General features: G+C 39.8%; 1 protein-coding gene across 3 annotated transcripts in view; it reads left to right on the top strand.

Moving 5' to 3' along the window:
* Positions 1-491: 491 nt before the first annotated feature.
* LOC117410535 (5'-nucleotidase-like) overlaps positions 492-27,464 on the top strand; it is a 40,599-nt gene continuing 13,626 nt past the window's right edge. Inside the window, exons 1-8 of one of the 3 annotated variants that reach the window (XM_059025862.1) lie at positions 492-770; positions 8,468-8,690; positions 9,575-9,763; positions 15,081-15,278; positions 16,511-16,665; positions 17,996-18,104; positions 18,403-18,552; positions 22,124-22,324. In XM_059025862.1, the coding sequence (XP_058881845.1) occupies positions 768-770; positions 8,468-8,690; positions 9,575-9,763; positions 15,081-15,278; positions 16,511-16,665; positions 17,996-18,104; positions 18,403-18,552; positions 22,124-22,324 (1,228 nt within the window). In that variant the 5' untranslated portion in view covers positions 492-767. Of the gene's footprint in view, positions 771-2,012; positions 2,421-8,467; positions 8,691-9,574; positions 9,764-15,080; positions 15,279-16,510; positions 16,666-17,995; positions 18,105-18,402; positions 18,553-22,123; positions 22,325-27,464 lie in introns of those variants that run through there. The other 2 variants (XM_059025860.1, XM_059025861.1) reach the window with 2 other exon arrangements.

Here is a 27,464-nt window from a genome sequence, read left to right as displayed (position 1 = left end):
AAGTATTAAATGCTGAAGCTTGTAATAAACTTAGGATTGCTAATTATTGTTACATGTTTTCGGGTTTTGGAAGTATGCGCAAACTACTAAACCAATATTGAAGGCATTTTAATAAAACGAAGGAGCGCTGATGTGGCTCTGATTCGTAAAACTTTGAATAAATGAGTCTGAGTGATTTTCTTGATTAAATAAAAAGGTTTTAAGGACACACCGCTCGTCCAGTGCTCGAACATAAACCACTAGGAGTTTTAAACATCTCTGTCCTCCTTAACGTCTCCCCTGAGTTAAGAGTGTGTGCAGAGCAAATAATATAATAAAAGAGAACGTGAAAAGTGAAAACGTGACAAGAGGGAAAGAGACCAGAAAGGAGAGAGGTGTTGAGAAGGGAGGAGATGAAGGGAAGTAGAGCAGGAGCAGTAGTTTGAAAGAGGTGAGTGGGGAGGGGGTCCAGGGCACACGTGGTGGGTTTGTGACCCTGGAGCAAGGAGGAGAGGTCAGAGTCTGAGACGGGAGAGAAGGTGGAGAAGGAGGGTGAGTTAGTAGGGGATGCAGTGGGTGTTAAAGTCCCAGACGTTTATTTCAATGTGCATTTTTAAAGTAAGTTAGTAGTAGTGCGGCGGTCAACATGGCAAAACAAATATGCACACACTTTTAAGAGTTTAGTTTAGTAGAAAGGCCCGAGTGAACAGGATTTTCTGGAATGTCATGACTATAGCCCAGACGTTTTATCCTGTGTAAGGTGGAGACGAGAGGATACTAACTTGGCAATGGTAAGTGACTGACTTTCATTTTGTTTATTTAATATTTGCTTAAAATGTAATACTGTGTTCTCGCTGGTTTGGTGACGCTGCCTTTGACTTTTTAAAGTGCATTCACTGTGAATATATGCAAGTACATTTATTTTCTGTCTACTTCAAACATTTTAAATGGTTTACAGGGGATATAGTGGTTGGGAGTGTTCTGTCAATAGACAGTTTTCCGTCAAAAATATTTTGGGAACTGAAAAATGAGTGTGTGTTTGGAAATTGTAGGAATGGCGAATCCAGTGCTGATTTCGTAAGCAAAAAATAAAAGTTGCTTTCAGCTTCTTGCAATTTATCCCTTATAATATTTCACACTGTGAATTCATACATTTATCAGCGCCCTGCATTTTGCTAACTATGGCAACGGTGTAAAACAAATACCGACTTTTTGATTGGCGTTCGAGTCATACTACAATGACCTAGCGAGTCAGTGGCATGTATGATGTTACAATGTATTAATAATTTGAAGGTATCTATGGTTTTAAAACTTCATAATTATTTCTACGTAGTATTAGAAATGTAAGAAATTCAAAAACTTGGGTTTTGTCATTTAAGGTTTGCCGTTAATTTTCTCCCGTGTATAAGATTTATTTTAAAGGCAGCAAAATATGGAAATTGCACGTTCCTTTTCATTAGCGTGTCAACATAATTAAGATTTACAAAACTTGAAAAATGTCGCTGAATTTGTCACTCAAGGTTGTTTTAAAAAATCTATTTGTGTCTGCGTGTTACGTTTTTTGCAGCCAACACAGTAACTTTGTTTAGCAATAACAGTACCTTAGAAAATGCATATTTAGCTGGAAACGAGGTATTTTCAGCACAGATAAGATTTTAGTTCTGGTTGAAGGAAGCAGGACCTTGATTTTTAATTTTTGCTTGACAGACGCACTTATGCAGGGCGACTTACAGAGGTAACACGTTATTACAATATTGCTAAGAGATTACAATACAGCTAAGAAAAAAAGCAATACAGCTTTTTCGTTTGGGGGTTTCTGTTTGCACTTTTTTGTCAAATTAAACGTTTTTAGCAATTATTGTGCACAGTGTGTTTGTTTCTGTAGGTTGTATACGTATGTGGTTTGTATACAACTACTATAATAAACTGCAAAAAATGTTCGCCTTGCTTCCCTCGGCCCCCTACATTTTCAGTCCTTTGTTCTAATTGATTTAAATCATGTTTGTAAATGTAAGCCATTTCCTGTGACGTCCATTCCTAGCTACGTCCCTTGATTAGACACACACTGTTAGTTTCCACTGTTTTAAAGCTTCATTCAGCTGAACATGGGGATGTCCGGAGAAAAACTGCTTCTCGTGCTGCTGCTGGAGCTTCTCTTTACAAGCTATTTTGCTGCTTGTTTTGATGTCACTCTTCTCCACACCAACGACGTCCATGCCAGGGTAGAAGAAACTAGCGTGCACTCAGGAAAGTGTGATCCAGGAGGAGAGTGCTACGCCGGAGTCGCTAGAAGATTAACAAAAATAAACAGTATCCGAAAAACAGAAGAAAACGTTTTACTTCTGGATGCTGGCGATCAATATCAAGGAACGATCTGGTTCAACTATTACAAGGGAGACGAAGCGGCTCATTTTATGAATCGGCTGAAGTATGATGCCATGGTAAGAAACTCATCTCGTACATTTAAATGCATATTTATTTATACTGACCGCATATTACACATACATTGCGGCATTACCGTTTATTTGTACTACTATTAGTAGTAGTAGTAATGTTGTTTTATGTCCATTTATTTAATTCTCAAAAGTTTTTGATGTAATGTCCATTGTCTCTGGCAGTGTAGTTACAGCTGTGCAGGATAGTGATATCCTGTAAAACATCTGTCATAGACATAAGACTAGTGGGACCTTGTGCTTAGAAAATAAATGCGGTGTTCAGAATACAATGCCCCCTATTCCAGATATAGCTGCATTGTTTGGTTGGTTTATAGTGCTTGAATGATGCAATTGTGACCATGTTTTTTTTTTTTTTCTTTCAGACTGTGAGTACAATTCTATATTATTATTTTTATTTATTTATTTATTTCTTAGCAGACGCCCTTATCCAGGGTGACTTACAATTGTTACAAGATATCACATTATTTTTACATACAATTACCCATTTATACAGTTGGGTTTTTACTGGAGCAATCTTGGTAAAGTACCTTACAGCAGCATTGTCCCCCACCTGGGATTGGACTCTTGACCGGAGGGCCGTGGGTTCAATCCCAGGTGAGGGACAATGCTGCTGTAAGGTACTTTACCAAGATAGAGCCCTAACCACTACTCCACACTGCTGCTTTTTGTTTTTTTCTTCAACAGCACTCTATGGCCCAATTTTTTTTTTTTCAGCATTGTGTTCTCCATATAAAAATGTTGAGTAATGTTACTGATTCACTACCATTGCAGAATGGCTCGACGGTTATCTGTGTGATATCAAGGTTCTGATTTGGGTAATGGCAAATAAATTTGTACTGTAGATGACTCTGTAGCAGCAGCCATTGTTGATGCATAATTCACCCCCTCGTCTCTGTGGATCAATTTCAACAAACTAAAAGGAGCGTACTAACTGGGGATGATCCCGTGGTTAGTATGGAGGATGGGAATAAACTAGTACACAAGTTAATACCAATTGCAACAAACTAAGCATCTCCAGATAGTCCCCACCTGCGTATTAAAATGTGTCTGAGTATTGCAATGAACCCAAAGTAACTGCTCTTGCCCTCTAAAGTAGTGGTATTCAATTACATTCACTGAAGGGCCAGATAAGGCAATGTCCAAATCTTGGGCATCTAATTTCCTGCAAGTAAAGCAATGAAAGCATGTCAATCTGTGGCAGTGGCATGGCAAATTTGCCGTGACCGCGGCTCCTGACTTTCCATGATGCAGTGCAGGGGTGGGTGTGGGGGTCAGAACAAAAAATTGAGGGGCTACACTCCACTTTGTGCGGCACGCGTAAATACATTTATCTCATGTTTTTTTTTTCTGTAGTGTAAACGCACACGGCCAACTCTCAGCTGTCCTAAAAACGGCCAACTAAAGACGTGGCTCAGCGCCGGTTTAGGTCCGTCGGAAAGGCAGTGTAAACCCACTCGACTTTAGGACGGCTCACGCACGACGTGAGTGCCGCTCGGCTCCTCCCCCACGGAATCTAAACAAAAAGAGAAGAACGATTTGAGACACAAGCTTCCTGAAGATTTGAATTTATTAACTGTTTATATTGGGCAGTATTTGTAAATATCTACGTTTTATTATGAAGTTGTCGTCAAAAGTGTACATACCCCAAATATCCATACATTGGGCTATGCAAACTTTTTCTTTGTTAAACAGGACGCCGGTCAAAGAAACAAAAGCGTAATATTTGAGTATATCAGTGAGAATTATGTTTAAAAAAAAATGCTATCAAAAATAATTTTATCCAAAAACGATCCTGGATTGTGTTTTTCCCAGTTGTTTTATTGTTAAACCACTTAATTGTTGGTTTAATTTCAAACATGTCTTTTTGTTTGTTTTTATTTTGATTGTACCCATGATTAGCTCTGTAGCTTTGCATGTAGCCTGAACCTGTGAACAATGCAACCCTTTTGTGCTGTTTACTCATTTCTATTGCAAAACCATAAGTCTGTCTGGTAAAACCAAGATATGCGACTTCTGCTTATGCTTAACTGCCGCAATATAATCATAGACCACTTCCTCCTATCGAAGGGGGGCCAACTCAACTGAAGGCGCAGACATACCATCTCTGTACCAGGGCACCCTCAGAACACCATCAACTGAGGCCTGTGTGTGAGATCACTGATTTATCACATTTGATTTGCTTTGTTCCTGAATAAAACTCTTTTGATTGAAATTACCTGAAGAAGACTGACTTATTATTTTGAAGAAGTAATCGAACCTTTCAATTCTAGTTTCACAAGGTATTTTTTTTTGGTATTTTATTTTTACTTAGTTTGTGGCATGAGTGTGATAATTAGTAACTGTAATAAGCCCTGACAACGTCCTGACAACTCAAGCAATCATATCCAGCCAGCGCACTGGTATATGTCACATGCCTGTGAGGCTGTGTGGTCCAGTGGTTAAAGAAAAGGGCTTGTAACCGGAGGTCCCCGGTTCAAATCCCACCTCAGCCACTGACTCATTGTGTGACCCTGAGCAAGTCACTTAACCTTGTGCTCCGTCTTTCGGGTGAGACGTAGTTGTAAGTGCATAGTTCGCACACCCTAGTCTTTGTAAGTTGCCTTGGATAAAGGCGTCTGCTAAATAAACAAATAATAATAATGACTCTGTCTGCTCCAGTGAAACGAAGGGTAAAATGGACACCACGACAGCCAAAGTATATACATTTATATTGAAGGCTATGAATTTTTAAACAAAGTTACAGACTGGAATTACAAGCTACTGTGTTCTTCAACAAATAGGATATAGCCAGAATACTGGATGCAGCACGCCACAAATAGGTACTGTACTTGTAATTCTACTTTTATTCACACAATCTCATTGCTATTATTATTATTATCATTAGTGGTAGTGACAAATACTGTAATAATAAAGAAAATCAAAGAATAAAAACAGTACTAATATTACTAATAATTTAGCTAATGCCTTTATCCAAGGTGACTTCCTTAACTTACTTCAGCAGCTTGTTCGTTTTGGGTTGTCCTTTTACTATAGCAAACAAAAGGCTTTGGACCCAAACAGGGTTGTTCTAGCGAGGGTGTGCTGTATTTAGTATTTGACTTGTATGTTTAATATACCACACTTGCACATTTTAATATATAATGCGTGCGCATTTGTTATTTCATTTTTGTTATTTTTCTCCTCCCAGAGAGTTCAACATTTAACAGAGGGTATAAAGAAGTTTGGATCAGAATCCAATATTATTCCTTACAAAAAAGTAATATACTGCAAGTATACTTGTGCCTAAATTGTCTGGTGGTGGCACCATTATATTATCCTATTTTGGCACAAGTATACTTGCTGTATACAACTTTTTATATTCTCTTTGTAAATAATGCAACGTAGTTCTCAAATGGGCGTTTCTTAGATTGTATCTTACTTCTCTTTTGCATACCTGCATTGTCTCTTGCTAGATATGCACCTCCAGATTCTGACAAATACTTTTAGAAAACCACGTGCAACTTCTGCTCTGGATCAAAAAAGATATAATGCTCTGCAGCTGCCCCCCTATGTGGATAACTATCGAAAAACTAGTAGAAACTAATTAAAACACAAGTCTGGAAAAACAAATGGAAGTCTGGAAAAAGTATGGAATTCTGATGTTGAAAAAGTGTTTGAACCCTGTGTACAGAAATAAAGATTTGGAAACAAAAAAAGGACGAGATTACTTAGATGTAAGCGTTGTTTGGTGTGTTTACAGTTATTGTTGTTATCTGAAAATGGTTTACTGTGTGTAGTTGGGTTCTTGGTTACATTATGTCGCTTGGCATGCAGTGCAAGTGCAACCTGCATACAATAGGGATGTCACGGTATTACATTTTGACGGTATGGCAATTGTCAAAAAATATACCATGGTTATCATCGTACCGCAGTATGTCATTTTTTTTTAAATGGCTATTTAAATAAATACACTCAAGTCAAGTAATTTTTTAACAAGAAAAATAACTTTTAATTTAAAGTTTTAAAACAAATACAACACGCTGGTACTACAGTTCTATCAGGCACTACCTGACTGGAATAAGTGTTCACTCCAGCGCACACAGGCTCAGCAAAATAATGCTGCTTCTTTATTTCAAATTACTGTGGAGAAACACCAAAATATGAACATGTTCTGGGCTCAGTCTGGAACGATAGGGGATAAGGATGTGACCGCTGCAACTGAATACCCTCTTCATCTTTATCAGTTTGGACGACATCCTATTAGTTAAGAGAAGCAAAGTGTTACCTAGCAATAGCCAATGGAGTGCCTTTTAAGACATGCAGTGCCCGCCCACTGATCTCTCAGCAGAGTGCAAAAATTAATGATGAGAAGACGGCGCCTGCAAATTGTTTTTTTGGACTGCATGTTAACAGCAACGAACACAAAGGAAAGAAGAAAAGTTACGGTGGGTGTGACACTGTTGAAAAGTTAAGGGGCATCTACGGGATTTATTTTTTTTTAAATGGGAATAAAATTGTATTCATTTTTGAATACATAAAACCAAAATTCCTACAACACGATCAACTCGAGGAGACAGCAACATCTTTACAATGCCGTTTAAAATAAAAAATAATACAAATGCCTGTAGCATCTTAGATTTAGTTATATAGTAGTAAGTATAGACTTTCATTCCCTGCATTGGTGTGTGCTTAGTTTCTCTTGATCGATACGATAGATAACAGCTACTGTTAATTCTTTGGTTTGGTAAATTAATAGGAAGGCAGTGGTGAAATTACAGTGCCTTGTTGTTGCTGATGTTTTCGAGTATTTGTGTTTCATTTACTGACAATCACGTTTGCTAGCGATCATTGTTTAGTAGAGCGGTTTATATTAAATATGACATCACTTATTTAATAGCCTACTCAGATAATCTCAGTTTTCAGAACTTGAGATGTCTGTGTTCTTTAGTTAGTCCTAATGAATACGGTGGCTCACCGATGGACAAACAGTGAATAAAAAAAAGCACCCATATCACCTTAAACTGTGTGAACTCGGTAATCATGGTATAGAAAAATGGTTGTGACTTGCAATTGGCTTTGTGCTGCCCTTGGCTTAGGGAGGAAATTGGTTTGGGATAGTTTCTTCTCACACTTCACCAGTCCCTAATGGCCAGGCGGGAACTTCATGGACTCTGCCTCTAGTGTTCAGTAACATGGTAACATCCACTTAAAGGGGGTTGGTTTGACAGCAGGAACAGAGGTTGATAAAAACAGATAAAAACAATAATAAAATAATTATTCCACTATGATAATATACATCAGAGTGGTCCGACCTTTGTGGTTGAAAGACCCATACAGAGGACCTGGCAAATAGGTAGCAGTATATGTGTTTTGTGTCGTCCCTGATGTATCACAGTGAAAACTGAAGTAAATAGTACCATAGAAAGCACAGCAGCAGTTTAGCACCATGGAAAACAGAAGTGCTGTTGAAACATTTGTTTTGGGGTCAATGCAGAGTATTACATAACATTGCAAGGATAGCAAGTCAACTATGTTCCGTTTTGAAAAAAATGACTGAACCAACTTGACATGGTCAGCATTTTGCAAGTAATTTTGCAAGTAATTTCTGGTTCCTACGACAACAATAAAGAATACAGAGATGACCCCTATCAGTGTAAGTTGAAATTGTTCATGAGACTGGAAAGCTGGCATTTTGCAAGAGATCTTGGTGTTCGTGGTTACCATGGCAAATATAAAGGAATAGAAGACAACCACAAGCAATGTTTAGAAAATTGTTCTTTTGTATTCTATCAAAACATGTGTGGCATTATTTGGATTTGTCCCTTTAAGAAACCCTAACAGTATTAGTATCAGAAATCCATCAATGAAAGAAGCAGATTGTAAAATGTTGCACTCGAACCACAGTAGATGTATTTAATTTGACAGGTTTGCAAACCATGATGGACCATAGACCAATGTGTGTTTGGTCTCTTTCCAGTATTAAACTGTGACTGCAGAATTACATTTTATTTGTATTTTTTTTTTTGGCATTGCTGATGATTTTTTTTTTTCAGGCCTTAGGAAATCATGAATTTGACAATGGAATGGAAGGATTAATCAGCCCTTTTCTTCAGAAAGTGAACTGCTCAGTACTGAGTGCTAATATGAAACCAGATCAGAAACTGGCTGACAAAATAAGTGGATTAGTCCTGCCCTATAAAATCTTTACATTGGGCTCTGAGAAAGTGGCTGTGGTCGGGTACACAACAAAGGAAACACCAACCCTATCCACTCCAGGTATTCATGCATTCTCATAATACTGTACATACTCGATGAACAGCTAGCAGCACACAATTAGTAAGTAGAATGTATACGCTGGATCTACACTCCTGTGTCATGTCAACACATGTATAGATTGTATTTATAGATTTTGTATGTCACTGCTGGCAAGTGGGTCAGATTTTCCAGTCTTTCTGTCACTAAATAAAGATATTATTGGTTCCTTTATTAAAGTGCTCTAAGTTAATACATCATCATGTGTAAGGTGTCTCCTGTAAGAGATGTCATCTCGTGCAATTTGATTCTGTCTGCTCAAACTATAAGAAACGCAGATCGAACTCCTGAACTACTGATTGCTTTGGAACCGAGATTACACATCCTGTAGTTTGAAGGATGACTCCTTGACTAGCGAGTAGAAACCCCGTACTGACCAATCAGGTTAAAGGAAATCTCTGATCTGTTTTCTAGTAAACATTAAAAAATGTGAGAGGAGTGGTTAAGCAGAGTACTCCCTGGACATCGTTTCACTTGAAGCTTCTACAACCACAGCTGCATATAAATCATCCAGCTGCACATTCATTTCCAGGACTGCAATCCACATTGGGGTTCATTATTATTATTCACTATGTTTTATTTGAAATGTGTGTATTCTGTCTAATGCTGACATTCGAGAGAAGGAGAGTAATTGGTATACATTTTATTCATGTAAGTGTAGTTCTACATGCAAGTCACAAGAATCAAAGCAAGTAGAGGTTTGACTTTGTAAAGCCCTTATAGGTGATAGTGGATGACAAGAAACACATTTTTACATTTGTATATTACATTTAGTTAGTATTTTGTTTTCATTACTGTTGAATTATAATATTTCTCATTTTATTCTCTTTTTTTTCTTTTCTTTCTAGGACCGAATGTAGTGTTTCAAGATGAGGTCCAAGCCTTACAGGTTGAGGTAGACAAGTTAAAAACACTGGGAATAAACAAGATCATTGCTTTGGGCCATTCTGGATTTGAAACGGATAAAATAATTGCAAAGAAAGTGAGTGGCGTTGATGTTGTTATTGGTGGACACTCGAACACATTCCTTTACACAGGTAAATTCCATTTACTCTTCTGTTAAGTCCTCTATTGAATGTTTGTGTCATTATGATGTCGTTTTCATCATCAGTAAAGGCTGGCAGCACTACTGTAGGTCAACACATTTAGGACTATATACAAAATATATAGGTCTTTAAAGCTGGAAGGCTATGCTGTGTTATCAACTTTACACAACATTCAAAACAAGTTGTTTAAAATAAAACATTTTAAAATAATGATGGTTCCCGGTACAAGTTATCTTTTATATTTCCCAACACTGTCATCCATACAGAAAAAAAAAAATACTCTTATTACAAGTGTAGAACACAGAACATATTGCTTGGAATAGCTGCTATGGGTGGTGTGTGAAGCGATCCTCACAATACCTCCTAGCTCGCTGCCATGGCAGATGATTTCAGAGATGCCATCATGCCCTTCTGGGGTTTGAATATTATACAGGTTTTAGGCTTCAGAGAAGCTGAACCCACCACCTGGATTCCAAAGCAAAAACCTTGATGAAGTATAAAGCAGAACCCTGATACAGAGCAATACACTGATAAATACCGTACATGTTATCCTGGGCTTTGTTATGCTTGCAGTACTAACCAGGTGCTTAGCTCAAAACCACTGACACATGTACATTGTGTTTAAAGTTCAGCTTGCAGAGTGCATTACTGGGAATGTACATTGTGTTTAAAGTTGAGCTTGCAGAGTGCATTGCTGGGAATGTACAGTACTGTGCAAAAGTTTTAGGCAGGTGTGAAAAAATGCTGTAAAGTAAGAATGCTTTCAAAAATAGACATGTTAATAGTTTATATTTATCAATTAACAAAATGCAAAGTGAGTGAACAGAAGAAAAATCTACATCAAATCAATATTTGGTGTGACCACCCTTTGCCTTCAAAACAGCATCAATTTTTCAAGGTACACTTGCACACAGTTTTTGAAGGAACTCGGCAGGTAGGTTGGCCCAAACATCTTGGAGAACTAACCACAGTTCTTCTGTGGATTTAGGCAGCCTCAGTTGCTTCTCTCTCTTCATGTAATCCCAGACAGACTCGATGATGTTGAGATCAGGGCTCTGTGGGGGCCATACCATCACTTCCAGGACTCCTTGTTCTTCTTTACGCTGAAGATAGTTCTTAATGACTTTTGCTGTATGTTTGGGGTCTTTGTCATGCTGCAGAATAAATTTGGGGCTAATCAGATGCCTCCCTGATGGTATTGCATGATGGATAAGTATCTGCCTGTACTTCTCAGCATTGAGGAGACCATTAATTCTGACCAAATCCCCAACTCCATTTGCAGAAATGCAGCCCCAAACTTGCAAGGAACCTCCACCATGCTTCACTTTTGCCTGCAGACACTCATTCGTGTACTGCTCTCCAGCCCTTCGGCGAACAAACTGCCTTCTGCTACAGCCAAATATTTCAAATCTTGACTCATCAGTCCAGAGCACCTGCTGCCATTTTTCTGCACCCCAGTTCCTGTGTTTTCATGCATAGTTGAGTCGCCTTGTTTCCACGTCGGAGGTATGGCTTTTTGGCCGCAAGTCTTCCATGAAGGCCACTTCTGACCAGACTTCTCCGGACAGTAGATGGGTATACCTGTGTCCCACTGTTTTCTGCCAATTCTGAGCTGATGGCACTGCTGGACATCTTCCGATTGCGAAGGGAAGTAAGCATGATGTGTCTTTCATCTGCTGCAGTAAGTTTCCTTGGCCGACCACTGCGTCTACGGTCCTCAACGTTGCCCGTTTCTTTGTGCTTCTTCAAAAGAGCTTGGACAGCACATCTGGAAACCCCTGTCTGCCTTGAAATTTCTGCCTGGGAGAGACCTTGCTGATGCAGTATAACTACCTTGTGTCTTGTTGCTGTGCTCAGTCTTGCCATGGTGTATGACTTTTGACAGTAAACTGTCTTCAGCAACCTCACCTTTAGCTGAGTTTGGCTGTTCCTCACCCAGTTTTATTCCTCCTACACAGCTGTTTCTGTTTCAGTTAATGATTGTGTTTCAACCTACATATTGAATTGATGATCATTAGCACCTGTTTGGTATAATTGTTTAATCATACACCTGACTATATGCCTACAAAATCCCTGACTTTGTGCAAGTGTACCTAGAAGAATTGATGCTGTTTTGAAGGCAAAGGGTGGTCACACCAAATTTTGATTTAGATTTTTCTTCTGTTCACTCGCTTTGCATTTTGTTAATTGATAAATATAATCTATTAACATGTCTATTTTTGAAAGCATTCTTACTTTACAGCATTTTTTCACACCTGCCTAAAACTTTTGCACAGTACTGTATGTTTAAAGTTCAGGGCTGGAATCCAAAAAGCAACTTAAGATTCTTATCTTAGTTACCATGGAAATTTCTTAAGAATTTCATAAGTTCATAATTTTTCTTAAGTGCAATTCACGATGATTCTTGGACATAATATTTTCTTAAATATAAGAAAAAACTTACAAGAACTCTTGAGGTGCCTTAAGAAAATTCGTAGCTCATTCTATCATTAGTAGCTGCGTATCATGACTGTGTTTGTGGTTCAAGACATAATAAATGACAATTTAAGGACTGAAAGGCGTTTAATAGGTCGAGAGAATCCCTTAGAATATTCTAAGATGCAATTAGAACCAAAGTCATTGTGTTTTTATCTTGCTCCTAATTGTATTATTACTTGTACTGTGATTCTTGAAATGTATTGTTGTTTACGACTGTAAGTCGCCCTGGATAAGGGCGTCTGCTAAGAAATTAATAATAATAATAATAATAATAATAATAATAATAACAATATCTCCGAAGTCACGAATTACACCAAAGATATCGTTTTACTTGGGATGGCTTCATTTATTTAGAGGAACTACTTCACAATGACTGTGCTCATGCTACAAATAGGTCAAATGCGCTCTCCCTAATGCATCAGATACTCATCACGCTCCGTTTTTATGCCTATTTGTGAGCCATGTTTTAAAAGTTTAAGAACAAGTTTTATATATTGCTCCAGTGTGAATGTGAAAATAATGCGTTTTACAGAAGAATGTGGAAGGAATGTCATTCTATTAATTATCTGTTATAGGTAGTTGGAGACACATTTGAGGTGTCACAGTCCACCTGCTGCCGGGCAATGTGGGCCGTGACAGATGCCATCCTCACAAGAAGATATAAGGCAGTGTGGAGTAGTGGTTAGGGCTCTGGACTCTTGACCGGAGGGTCGTGGGTTCAATCCCTGGTGGGGGGACACTGCTGCTGTACCCTTGAGCAAGGTACTTTACCTAGATTGCTCCAGTAAAAAACCCAAATGTATAAATGGGTAATTGTATGTAAAAAATAATGTGTAAAAATAATGTAATTGTATGTAAAATTAATGGGGTTACAATGTAACAATTGTAAGTCGCCCTGGATAAGGGTGTCTGCTAAGAAATAAATAATAATGTCGCCCCTATATATACAGTGCCTATAGAAAGTCTACACGCCCTTTCAAAATGTTCACCTTTTGTTGCCTTATAGCCTGGAGTTAAAATGCATTAAAATAGTTTTTTTTTCATTTATCTACACATCCTACCCCACATTTCAAAGCGAAGACTCAACCATGAGCACCAAGGTGCTTTCAAAAGAACTCTGGGACAAAGTTGTTGAAAGGCACAGATCAGGGGATGGGTATAAAAAAATATCAAAGGCCTTGAATATCCCTTGGAGCACGGTCAAGACGATTATTAAGAAGTGGAAGGTGTCTGGCACCACCAAGATCCTGTCTAGATCAGGCCGTCCCTCCAAACTGGATGACCGAGCAAGAAGGAGATTGATCAGAGAGGCTACCAAGAGGCCAATGGCAACTTTGCAAGAGCTACAGGCTTTTATGGCCAAAGTGTGCATGTGACAACAATATCCCAAGCACTCCACAAATCTGGCCTGTATCGTAGGGTGGCAAGAAGGATGCCATTACTCAAGAAAGCCCCCCGTTTGAAGTATGCAAAAAAACACTCAGGAGATTCTGTAGCCATGTGGCAAAAGGTTTTGTGGTCTGACGAAACTAAAATGGAACCTTTTGGCCTAAATGCAAAGCGTTATGTTTGTCGCAAACCCAACACAGCGCATCACCCAAAGAACACCATCTCTACTGTGAAGCATGGTGGTGGCAGCATCATGTTATGGGGATGTTTCTCATCGGCAGGGACTGGGGCACTGGAGTCAGGATAGATGGGAAAATGAATGGAGCAAAGTACAGAGAAGTCCTTGAGGAAAACCTGCTGCCCTCTGCAAGAAAGCTCAACTTTCAGCATGACAATGACCCAAAGCACACAGCCAAAGCTACACTGGAGTGGCTAAGGAACAAAAAGGTAAATGTCCTTGAGTGGCCCAGTCAGAGCCCCGACCTAAATCCAATCGAAAATTTGTGGCATGACTTGAAGATTGCTGTCCATCAACACTCCCCAAGGAACTTGACAGAGCTTGAACAGTTTTGTAAAGAAGAATGGTCAAATATTGACCAATCTAGGTGTGCAAAGTTGGTAGAGACCTATCCCAACAGACTCACAGCTGTAATTGCTGCCAAAGATGCTTCCACCAAGTATTAACTCAGGGGGGTGGAGACTTATCCAATTATGGATCCAAATATCCAGTTTTGTATTTAATATATAATTTTTTCTCATTAAAAACTTTTTTTCCCTTAACAGTGTGGAGTATGGTGTGTAGATAAGTGGAAAAAAATCCTCATTTAAATGCATGAAACTCTGAGGAACCGACACAACAAAATGTGAAAAAAATTCAAGGGGGTGTAGACTTTCTTATATGTGCACGGTTTATTTTTATTTTTATTTTGTTTGCGGCGCGAACGTAAAGTCAGATTACAATTACGAGAGCGGAGGATTGTTCTTGCTCGCGAGATTGAACGCTATATTACAGTTCCATAGGGAGTATTTACAAGCTTGTGTAATTTAAAACAGAATTGCAATTTGTGGTGAAATGTAAAAAAATGCCTAAACATGGAGAAACCCCAGAAGAATATGCCCGTGACCATAAGGATTTCGTTGTGGAAGACAGCAAAGGAAAGAAGGTTCAATTGGAGCGTGCAAGTATTGTTGAGTTATATTGTGACAGAAAAAAATGCCCAAGAATTTTGGAAAGTAACCGAAAACAATAATTTCATACAGTATATAAAAAAAATGGAAGCCAAGAAAAAAAAACGATTTACATAAAACTCGAAAATAGCTAAAAATAAGCACAGAAAAATGAAATTTAGAAATACAGAATCCCTAATTTATAATAAAATAAAGTCATATACATTTTTGTTGTTTGTTTTGAATTTGTACCTGTCATTTTGGTTCCTCAAAGGTACACCTCCCTCCAATGACGTCCCTGCTGGTCAGTATCCATTCATGGTTGACTCTGATGACGGGCGTAAAGTGCCAGTTGTGCAGGCCTATGCTTTTGGAAAGTACCTTGGCTATCTTAAAGTCACCTTCAATAAGCAAGGGAATGTTGTGGCGGCTACGGGGAACCCGATACTTCTAGACAGCACTATAACGGAAGGTACCTGATAATATGTGTCTCCCATACAGTCCTATTTGACAAATATAAGAATGTAGATAAAGCAACTCACTGCAATCTTGATGTAACCCCTCAGTACATTCTCTGCCCCAATCATGTTGATGCCAGAGATAGAATAGGGCTCTTCCTGTATTGATATGCATATACATGTGAAATGTTTTACCACTGTTATATTGAGGGTATATGTACCCCTTACTGAACATTTACAAGTAACACTGGGGTACAGTAAACCATGCTTTCCCTGGCTTTATCAATTGAAAGTAGATTTTGTATCTAACGTACAGCTTCAGTACTAAGGAGCTGAGCCAAGTTTTATAACAACCCCTAGTTCAATTTCAATAGGCCATGCCTTCACCTTAAAAGTTATACTGAAACGTGCCGCTGGTTTATAACATTGGAGTGGTCCAGCTGAAGTGTTGACAAAACATATAGGTATGTTTCTGCATAAACCTAGATAACTAACTTCAGAACACTTTGTAGAGACAAAATGCATTGGTAATCACATGAAAGACAATGTGTTGATAATTTTAAAACCAGTTTGCCGGAGGTCACTTTGGCAGGAGTAGAGTTGCTAAGAGAACAAACCAATTGGCCTCAGGCCTAGAATAATTGAACGATAATACATGTGCTAGAAAGTATGGGAAAGGAGAAATATAGCAAAGTTAACCACAGTGATCTTGTAAAAGAGAGTAGTTAGTGGTTGGTTGCCACTGAGTGGAGTAACAGTTGAATAACTAATTTCTGTTATAATTAGTAAGATAACAGAAACAAACTGTAGTCACGTAGTCTCTGAGCTGCTAGAGTATAAATACCAGGCATAGAGGCGACACAGACAGAGAAGCTCCCAATACCTCCAGATCATCTGGACCGTCAGTGTAGCGTCTGGGGGCTCTCTCCAGGGGTGAGGTAATCTGTTTAATCGTCTATCTCTGTTAATACTAGTGGCACATATTGTATAACGTTCAATCTAGAATGTAATGTTTGCTATTTGGAACTAATAAATGGTAAACATTGTTAAGATTTGAAACATGGTCCGGTCTCATCCTTATAGCATAACAGAGTAGTTGATGCCATGTTTACCGTTATTTTTAAACCTTGCAACTTGAGTGCAGGTACCTTGATATCTGATATCATACCAGGTTAGAAGCTCAGTCTGCATGCCTTGGTTGTTGCCCTTCTTCAGTCATTTTCATCACATACTAAATACTTTTCAGATAAAGACTTGCGTGCAGAGGTTGATTTGTGGAAACAGAATCTCAGTAATTATTCGGCTCAAGTTATTGGGAAGACCATGGTGTACCTTAATGGGACTACTGAAGAGTGCCGTTTCCGGGAATGCAACATGGGGAATTTAATCTGTGATGCAGCGGTAAGTTAAAGGTTATTGTTTATACATTTACCAGTCTTGCTAACACACTCTTTCACTCCCATTGTCCCAGCCTTGCTCAGGTAGACCATGGGAATGAGAAGCACATACTTCACTCCCATTGTCCCAGCATTGCTCAGGTAGACCATGGGAATGAGAAGCACATACTTCACTCCCATTGTCCCAGCCTTGCTCAGGTAGACCATGGGAATGAGAAGCACATACTTCACTCCCATTGTCCCAGCCTTGCTCAGGAAGACCATGGGAATGAGAAGCACATACTTCACTCCCATTGTCCCAGCCTTGCTCAGGTAGACCATGGGAATGAGAAGCACATACTTCACTCCCATTGTCCCAGCCTTGCTCAGGTAGACCATGGGAATGAGAAGCACATACTTCACTCCCATTGTCCCAGCCTTGCTCAGGTAGACCATGGGAATGAGAAGCACATACTTTACTCCCATTGTCCCAGCCTTGCTCAGGTAGACCATGGGAATGAGAAGCACATACTTCACTCCCATTGTCCCAGCCTTGCTCAGGAAGACCATGGGAATGAGAAGCACATACTTCACTCCCATTGTCCCAGCCTTGCTCAGGTAGACCATGGGAATGAGAAGCACATACTTCACTCCCATTGTCCCAGCCTTGCTCAGGAAGACCATGGGAATGAGAAGCACATACTTCACTCCCATTGTCCCAGCCTTGCTCAGGTAGACTATGGGAATGAGAAGCACATACTTCACTCCCATTGTCCCAGCCTTGCTCAGGTAGACCATGGGAATGAGAAGCACATACTTCACTCCCATTGTCCCAGCCTTGCTCAGGTAGACCATGGGAATGAGAAGCACATACTTCACTCCCATTGTCCCAGCCTTGCTCAGGTAGACCATGGGAATGAGAAGCACATACTTCACTCCCATTGTCCCAGCCTTGCTCAGGTAGACCATGGGAATGAGAAGCACATACTTCACTCCCATTGTACCAGCCTTGCTCAGGTAGACTATGGGAATGAGAAGCACATACTTCACTCCCATTGTCCCAGCCTTGCTCAGGTAGACTATGGGAATGAGAAGCACATACTTCACTCCCATTGTCCCAGCCTTTCTCAGGTAGACTATGGGAATGAGAAGCACAAGAACGTTAAAAGGTTCCAGGAAGCAGTAGTTTAAACTTTCTTTATCAACCACTTCTTTCTTCTGTGGGTTACTTTTAGATATGACCCTTAGGTGTAAGCCGTTGCTGGAAGAGTAAATCAAACTCTTTAGGATATTACTGTACCGCGAGTAAGTAAATGGCTTGTTTGTCTCTCTCTCTCTATCTTGTTGTTTCACAGATTAACCATAATATGAAATACCCTGACGAGCTGCGCTGGAACCATGTGTCACTTTGCATTATTAATGGAGGAGATATTCGAGCCCCAATCGATGAGCGCAGTGGAAATGGTATGTCAAGATTTCATACACATGGGAGGGGAGAGGGTTTGGAGAAACTGGGGTCTACTCCATAGATCTAAATGTTGGTGGATCTAATTGCCACTGCCCTTTAAATTTCCAAACAGGACTCGCACTGGCATTTGATAGATTTTCGCATACCTTTACATTTTAATTATCTGTGGCGGATTTAGATAGGCATCAGTTTAGATCAACTGAAAAGACCCCGTTGTCGTTTAAAGCTTTCAAAGGGATTCCTTCTGCAGAGGCGAGATTGTTGAATTTCATAAGAATATAAATCTACTTCCAGGAACCATTACTTTGGAGACCCTAACTGCTGTAATGCCCTTTGATGGTACTTTTGATTTAGTCGAGCTAAAGGGATCAACACTGAGAGCTGCATTTGAGCATTCTGTAAGGAGACATGGGCAATCTACAGGAGAGTTTCTGCAAGTGTCTGGTAAGAGAATGTTATTCTGTTGCAGGTTATGGGAATGTTGGCTTTTTCACTATTTTGTCATTTTTGCATTATGAATTGTAGTTTGTTTGCAGCAAACTGATTGATATATCAGTTAACTTAACTGGTGGATAACTACACTTCTCTCCATATAAAATATATGCATCCAGCCTCTTTTCATTTTTTAATTCGACACCACACTTTACTCGTAACTCGACACTTATTACCGGTACCGAAGGGATAACAACTATTAAAAAGACTAGTGGATAACTCTACACTGTCATTTCATGTGACTGACCTCTGACTAGAAATTGATCGTTCATTCATTCATTCATTCGTAACTACCAAGTGCAGCTGGTTACAGAATCAGTTCACAATGAGTGAGAATCAAAAAATGAGTTCTCGTTGAATTGGCTTAAAGCTCAGGTTATTTGGAATAATATAGCGTTGACAAGGCTGTTCACGGCTTCATTGTATAATGATAAAATGTCGTTCGCCTCCGCTAACAAGGTGGCAGCAGTAGTTTTAGTGGTTATTTGGATTACAATGAACAGGTCATTCATGATCTTTGCATTGTCTGTGGTTCACAGCCGCAGCCAGCCTCCCGCAGTAACATTTCAAAGCTGCGCTGGGCTACACAGAATCTGCACAGATTTCTGTGGGTGTTGAGTGATGTCTACATCTCCGCGATTCTGTGCAGCACTGTGCAGAATTGTAGATATCTGCGCTATAAGAACATGACCATTGTCTCAATTAAAATGAGCACAGACCCGCGACTGCTACAGGATAGCCTGCTTATTATCAACGTAGTTTTGTTTAAACAAGTTCTAACAGTATTCCAATTTTCTTAGGTAAGTGAAGAAATCTTTAACTCTACGTGTAATAATCATCGAAGCTTACTTGTGCAATGTCATGACATGTAGCTATAAATCCAATAACACATTTTAGTATTAAAACACATTTTTAATGGTGTTGCTATACATATTTTATTTATCCAGTTGAAACAATAAACAACTCATCTCTGCTCTTAAATAATAACCTGTGGTACATGCTTGTGTTTTAAGCAATAAGACCGATCATTTCCAATTCTATTTACCATCAGCTGGTTTACATTAGTCTTTCTTCATTTTTTTAAGCCTTTATTTTATAACTTGCATGATGTACTGTATACCGTGAAATTAAGGTTACCACAGAGTTTTATTTAACGTTATCATACCATGCAAATTTTATACCGTCCCATCCCTAGCCTCAGCTATAGTATATATATATTAGAGGTTGGCACAGGTAGAAAATTTGGAACCGGGTACCTGCTGTGAAAAATACCCGGGTACCTGGGTCTTTTTCAGGCAGTGATTAAAAGATAAGAGGAGGATGAACAGGAGATGGATTTATGAGCAGCTGGATGCAGGATTTGGTCAATGGTTTTAAAGAGAATATTCGGTTTACCGTGTCCCATGGATATGATTTCTGAGAAGTATTTCACCCTGGCAGCAGCGAGCGCACGCCTGTAGCCACTGAGGTGATTGGTCCAGATGTCTCTGTGAACCATTAGTCCGGACAACCTCCACTTGCACTCAAACTTGTGGCAGGTAGACTTAAGCAGACGAAGGTCGAGGGTATACCATGGGCAGTTGCGATGTTTCTTCACTGTTCTGGTTGTGAGTGGAGCAACTGTGTCAATGATCTGGGTAAGGGTGGTGCTGTAGCGGATCACTGCATTGTCGACCGAAGATGGGACAGTACCAGTCAGAGGGGAAGAAGAGGCACATAAAGCAATCTTTTGTTATTTAACGATTAGTATATATCCAAAAAGCGCACTGATTGTGTGCCGCACCCTGGGAGCTTCCATCCACGGTGGTGACGTCCAGGCTATAGGGAGCATCCTGCACTCCACGCGGAGAGCCTTTACCGAATGCACCACTCGGGAGCTCACCTGGCTCGACTTTAATGAGGGACACCTGCCTGGGATTAAGATGGCAGGTGTATAAAAGCAGGTCAATGTCTCTTTGTGTGAAGCCTGTGTGGGAACCTGAAGTAAGGTATGTGTTTAATACTTGGAAAAGTAAATATGGGCAGCAGTATAGAGTAATGGTTAGGGCTCTGGGCTCTGGACTCTTGACCAGAGGGTCGTGGGTTCAATCCCAGGTGGGGGACACTGCTGCTGTATCCTTGAGCAAGGTACTTTAGCTAGATTGCTCCAGTAAAAACCCAACTGTATAAATGGGTAATTGTATGTAAAAATAATGTGTAATATAATAATAATAATAATAATAATAATAAACAGCGTAGCTGTCTGGTTATAGTTAAAACTTGGTAAAAGTTTAGTTTAGCACTTCTGGAAGGAGTTAGGTTTTTGTTTTGTGTTTGAAAAGAAATACACAGACACCGCCCTGTTTTGAAACATATCTGTTTGGAGTTCCTATTCTTTTACACAAGAAGACCGTGAAACACGTCCCGAAAGTGGCAAAGACAAACCCGGTTTGCCACAGTACATGCAAAAAATACTTTTTATTTTTGTACGCTGCAGTTATACCTCCTTTCAAACCTATAATATATATATATATATATATATATATATATATATATATATATATATATATATATATATATATATATATAATATATATATATATATCTCGGTATGTATGTATAGGGGTGGTGTGGAAGGGTGGTGGGCAATTCACTGATACAGAGACAAAACTTTATTTGTAACGCCACTCAGGCACACTGATTTATTTTTACCCGCAGAGGGCGTTGTTGTCCGTGGCCTGACTACTGGCAACAGTAAACAGGACCATAAGGTTACCAATACTGGTATACAGTCCAGTTCACATTCAAGTGCTCAAAAATGATAATGAAAACAAAAGGCGAAAGAAAAAGGAAAATAAAACACAGTAATGAAACTACAAAATAAAGGTGCTGCGCTCGGCACCGTTACCCCGACCGTCGCTATCCGCACGGCCCGGGTCTCCATCCTGCACTCACCCGTTCCCTCAACCTGCTCGTACTATTCGGGGTTCTGCCCAAGTTTTTCCCCGCTCCTAAAAATTCCTTTTTTCTTTTTAATTAATTATTTGGTGTGCTTGTTCTTCTCCGGCCGTGCTCGGTCCAACAGCAGAGCTACCGCCAGCTGACTCGTTTCATCTTATAGGGTCAGCAATCCACCAAGACCCGCCTCTCAGCCACTCAGAGAGAGGGAAAGACAACACACCCTCTTCCCCTCCTCTCCATGTCACTGCCATGATTGACAGGCGGATCTACGAGGCTGCTGCCCCCTTCCTGCAGTACCACGCATGCGCCAGACAGTCAGCACAGATCTCACCCCTGTTAGAGGTGGTTATAATGTCAGTAATGCCACTTTGATTCTGTTTGAAGGAAATCCGCCGAGATGTGTTTTGTTCCTGTAAAAATGCTGCATTCTGCTGTTTTAATGGTATCCTGATAATATCAAGTCAAGTGACCCATATTAAATATCAACTGTATGCTATAGCCTTAGTACTTTGTCAGTCCTAAGCCGTAATAAAAAGAACCGTTCAACCCTCTATTGGCACTGAAGTTCCCTGTTTATTTCTAGGCATACATGTTGTCTTCGACCTCTCCAAAGCACCGGGACACCGAGTGAAGAAGCTTGACGTTTTGTGCACTAAATGCCGTGTGCCGTATTATGAGCCACTGGACATCAACAAAACTTACAAGGTTGTCATTCCATCCTACATGGCAGGTGGAGGAGATGGCTTTGCCATGATAAAAGAAGAGAAACTCAAACATGACACTGGTAAGCATTTCAGTAGACATGCCAGACATTGCACAAACATACGATGAATGTGTTTGTTTCTTTTGGGAAATGATCTGTGTTCCTCATGTCTTCTTTACTTATCCTTACACGTCCTACATGTCGCTTTAACTCTTAAAACTATGTGCCATTTATTTTGGGGTGCCAGGGCACTGAAGGTTACGCACATATTACAAAGCCACCTACCTGGTTCACGGCTGTTTAAAAGTACAGACTCGGGGCTTTCCCAAACCATTCCCTTGCACCCTACACCCTTCCACAACTGTACGCTTCACGTGATACTTTACTGACGTCACAGAGCACTTGGGTGAGCGAGGAAGGAGGGTGTAGGGTGGAGCTAAAAACGTTAAATGGGATGCACTTCAGCATCATCATTCAGCGCCTTTAGCTTTGACTGAGCAAGAAGCTACACAATCTGTAGTTTGGAAGAATGGTTGTAGCATTTGCACTATTCCTGTTCCAAAGAACTGTGGCAAGGATTTCAGCAAGTAGGAGACGTCTTCGCTGCGCTATTGCACTACTGAGCGAACAAGACGTATTTAGAACATTTTACATGTATGTGGTTATTTTTAAATTTTGAAATAATATGAAAAACTTTGATATTGGTTAATAAAATGCAAACTTTGCCACACGTTACAAACATGTACTTAATAATGTAGCCTAATATTTACGTGTTTTTTTTGTTTGTTTTAAATAATATTTTAAATAATAAGGTATATATTTTACTTTAAATCCAATAGGTAATATATTTTGCTTTATATTCAGTAGCACTACGAATTGACTAACGGTTCTACACTCATTTATTAATCACTGCAAATACATATAATGGAAATGATAAAAGTGTGCAGGCTACATTAAAGTTTCGAATGTCACTCCCAGCCCAGTTTCCCAGCGTTTCTTTTCCCCGTGAAGAGGGCATCGTTTGCCGCACGCAGCTGGATCAGTTTTAGGGTCTCTTCCTCTGCCCATGTATTTTGTAAAACAAAATAATAATAATTTTGAAATAAATTGCTCACTTATATCATCTCCAAGTTTTGTAGCTACCTATCTAGTTCATTAATCAATTAATTGATAGATAATTAATTCCAGCAATTGATAAGTACTGAAAAGATTTTTCGCTGTACTTTCTAATCATATATTTAAGTCATGATCATAGATTTAAAAATATAAATTTTCTTATCTAACCGACTAATTTGCTTGTTAAATAACTTAACAATTCTCTACAATTTCCTAGCTAACTACAGTTACATTACACTTACGCGCAGCCGCGTCTGTCATATTTGCGAATGGTTCCCACTTGTCTCCGCCTTTAACGCAAAGAGTTCTGGGACTTCAGCACAAAAACACTTACGCAGAAGTCAAGTTTTGTACACTCAGTCAGAGGGTGCAGTGAAGGGCACATAAATCACCCTTCACTCGTTCCCTAAGGAATTGGGACAACCCTTAAGATGGCGAACATAGTACTTCTGCCCCTCAAGGGAAGGTAACGAGTGAGCAAGGGTGCGGTTTGGGACACAGCCAGTGTGTATGCGGTGCAGTGCTTACAAAGGTACCACAAAATGTTCCTGTCAGTAGAACTGAGGAAGTCAGCACCTTATTCACGCTCATTCACTGCCAAGCATGAACTACTTTCAATGTGTAATGACTGCAGTATAGGATACTGACCTTAGGTTTAGCGTTTCAGTGTCGGGAGAGGATTACTCATTGTTTTAGTAACCATAATATGATAACCAATCAGGGTGCTCCGGAACTACGATCGCCTGAAGTTAAGCCTCTCATCATGTGAGTTCACACCTTAGGTTTCGTTTTGAGTCTATTGCTCCGTCATTGTAGCGGCTGACTGAAAAGGGCAGTATCGTTGGAAAGATTATTTTGGAAAAATGTTTTTTTTTTTTTTTTTTACATATATTCTCATCTCTACCACATATAGTATGCCTGATCCTGTTACATAATATGAAAGGAAATTTTGTGGCCTTTCATTTGATATGTTGCATGCATGCAGTACAAACTAACCAATAGTTAAACATACATAAATGAAAGCTGTGAAAAACAGGTGGAAATAGGGCTGAGTGTAAAGCATTAAAAAAAAAAAGAAATGGAGTGCTGGTTAAAAAAAAAGCACCTTTTTCTTCTGCTGCTGCAAAAACTTCATGTCAGGCAATGGCAAAAGGAATGGAGTGATGAACAGCTGTAGGTCTCCTGAAAGCAGCTTATTTTAAAGCAACACCCGTGTGAATGATGATGCAGTAAAATATATGTAGTTTTTTATATGCAAAAGTGCCTTGGCTGCAGCATAGGGGGGAAATCCCCCTTTCAGCCTTGAATTACTTTTATCAAGCTGAAGAATGTGAAATTAAGTTATATAATTAAAAAAAATAACTCCTTTATTGAGTATACATAAGAACAGGACAATTTTTACATTTTAAGACTTATCTGTTCGGTCTCTCATTTGGTTTAGGCCTTTGAGAAGCTTTTATAGCCAAATCTGTTTTTTGTGTTTACGTCCTGATTTTATGAATGATTTGTTTATTTCTCTTTTAGATATTGTGTGTGTGTGTGTGTGTGTGTGTATATATATATATATATATATATATATATATATATATAATATATATATATATATATATATATATATAATTTTAACTGTGTAAAGCGCCTTGAGATGTGCTGGGCTGTAGATAAGATGATTATATATATATATATATACAGCGCCTTGCAAAAGTATTCAGACCCCTGACCAATTCTCTCATATTACTGAATTACAAATGGTACTTGGAAATTTCGTTCTGTTTGATATTTTATTTTAAAACACTGAAACTCAAAATCAATTATTGTAAGGTGACATTGGTTTTATGTTGGGAAATTTTTTTAAGAAAAATAAAAAACTGAAATATCTTGCTGGCATAAGTATTCAACCCCTGTGCTGTGGAAGCTCCCAGTTTACACCGATGAAAGAAATTGCCCTGACGAGGACACAATTACCTTACCATTGGCCTCCACCTGTGAACCATTAAAGTTGCTGTCACATGTTCTGGATAAAAACCCCACTGTTGAAGGATCATTGGTCAGGCTGTGAATCTGAAGGAAAATGAAGACCAAAGAGCATTCTACAGAAGTTAGAGATAAAGTAATACAAATGCATAGATTAGGGAAAGGGTACAAAATAATATCCAAGTGTTTGGATATCCCAGTGAGCATAGTTGGATCAATAATCAGGAAGTGGAAGCTGCATCACACCACCCAGGCACTGCCAAGAAAAGGCCGTCCCTCAAAACTCAGTGCTCAAACAAGAAGGAGACTTGTGAGAGAAGCCGCAGAGAGGCCAACAATCACTTTGCAGGAGCTACAGAGTTCAGTGGCTGGGAGTGGAGTAATGGTGCACTAGTCAACCATATCAAGAGCTCTGCATAACACTGGCCTGTATGGGAGGGTGGCAAGAAAGAAGCCGTTACTCAAAAAGTACCATCTGAAAGCATGTCTAGAGTTTGCCAGAAAGCATGAGAGTGACCCAGCTGCGATGTGGGAAAAGGTTTTGTGGTCAGATGAGAACCAGATAGAGCTTTTTGGCCAAAACTCAAAGCGCTATGTGTGGCGCAAACCTAACACTGCCCATGCCTCAAGACACACCATCCCTACAGTGAAGTATGGTGGTGGCAGCATCATGCTGTGGGGATGCTTCTCATCAGCAGGGACTGGGCATCTTGTTAAAATTGAAGGAAGAATGGATGGAGCAAAATACAGGGAAATACTGCAAGAGAACCTGCTTCAGTCCGCTAAAAAAATGAAGCTTGGGAGGAAATTCACCTGTCAGCAGGACAGTGATTCCAAGCACAAGGCCAAAGCAACATTGGAGTGGCTCAAGAACAAAAAGGTGAATGTCCTACAGTGGCCCAATCAAAGTCCTGATCTCAATCCCATTGAGAATCTGTGGCACTATTTGAACATTGCAGTCCACAAGCGTCGTCCAACCAACCTGAACAACCTGCCAAGAAGAATGGGCCAAAATCACTCCGACACTGTGTGCAAACCTGGTACATACTTACCCCCAAAGACTTAAAGCTGTTATTGCAGCGAAAGGTGGCTCTACCAAATATTAATGTGTGGGGGTTGAATACTTATGCAAGCAAGATATTTCAGTTTTTTATTTTTCTTAAAATATTTCCCAACATAAAACCAATGTCACCTTACAATAATTGATTTTGAGTTTCAGTGTTTTAAAATAAAATATCAAACGGAACGAAATTTCCAAGTACCATTTGTAATTCAGTAATATGAGAGAATTGGTCAGGGGTCTGAATACTTTTGCAAGGCACTGTATATATGTATATATATATAATATGTATGTATGTATGTGTGTGTATATATATATTGTTGTTGAAAGGGTTAAACAAACATTCGCTGTCTGCCCCATCTCTTAGTATTTGCTCTGTTCAAGACACAGAGTACATGACAAATGCAAGGGATGGTTGGTTGAGAGAGTAAACCATGGAAGGTTTACATGTGCTGCGTACTGTGCTGTGCAGTGATAGTGGTGTTCTGGGGTTTGTACTGTGCAGTGATAGTGGTGCTCTGGGGTTTGTGCTGTGCTGTGCTGTGCAGTGATAGTGGTGCTCTGGGGTTTGTGCTGTGCAGTGATAGTGGTGCTCTGGGGTTTGAGCTGTGCTAGTGGTGCTCTGGGGTTTGTGCTGTGCAGTGTAGTGGTGCTCTGGGGTTTGTGCTGTGCAGTATAGTGGTGCTCTGGGGTTTGTACTGTGCAGTGATAGTGGTGCTCTGGGTTTTGTGCTGTGCTGTGCAGTGATAGTGGTGCTCTGGGGTTTGTGCTGTGCTAGTGGTGCTCTGGGGTTTGTGCTGTGCTGTGCAGTGTAGTGGTGCTCTGGGGTTTGTGCTGTGCAGTGATAGTGGTGCTCTGGGGTTTGTGTTGTGCAGTGATAGTGGTGCTCTGGGGTTTGAGCTGTGCAGTGATAGTGGTGCTCTGGGGTTTGTGCTGCACAGTGATAGTGGTGCTCTGGGGTTTGTGCTGTGCAGTGATAGTGGTGCTCTGGGGTTTGTGCTGTGCAGTGGTTGTGGTGCTCTGGGGTTTGTGCAGTGCTGTGCAGTGATTGTGGTGTTCTGGGGTTTGTGC

The sequence above is a fragment of the Acipenser ruthenus genome, chromosome 6 (assembly GCF_902713425.1).
Source record: "Acipenser ruthenus chromosome 6, fAciRut3.2 maternal haplotype, whole genome shotgun sequence".
NCBI classification, from domain to species: Eukaryota; Metazoa; Chordata; class Actinopteri; order Acipenseriformes; family Acipenseridae; genus Acipenser; species Acipenser ruthenus.
The sequence above is the reverse complement of the archived record's forward strand: the minus strand, read 5'-3'. Positions and strand labels throughout refer to the sequence as shown.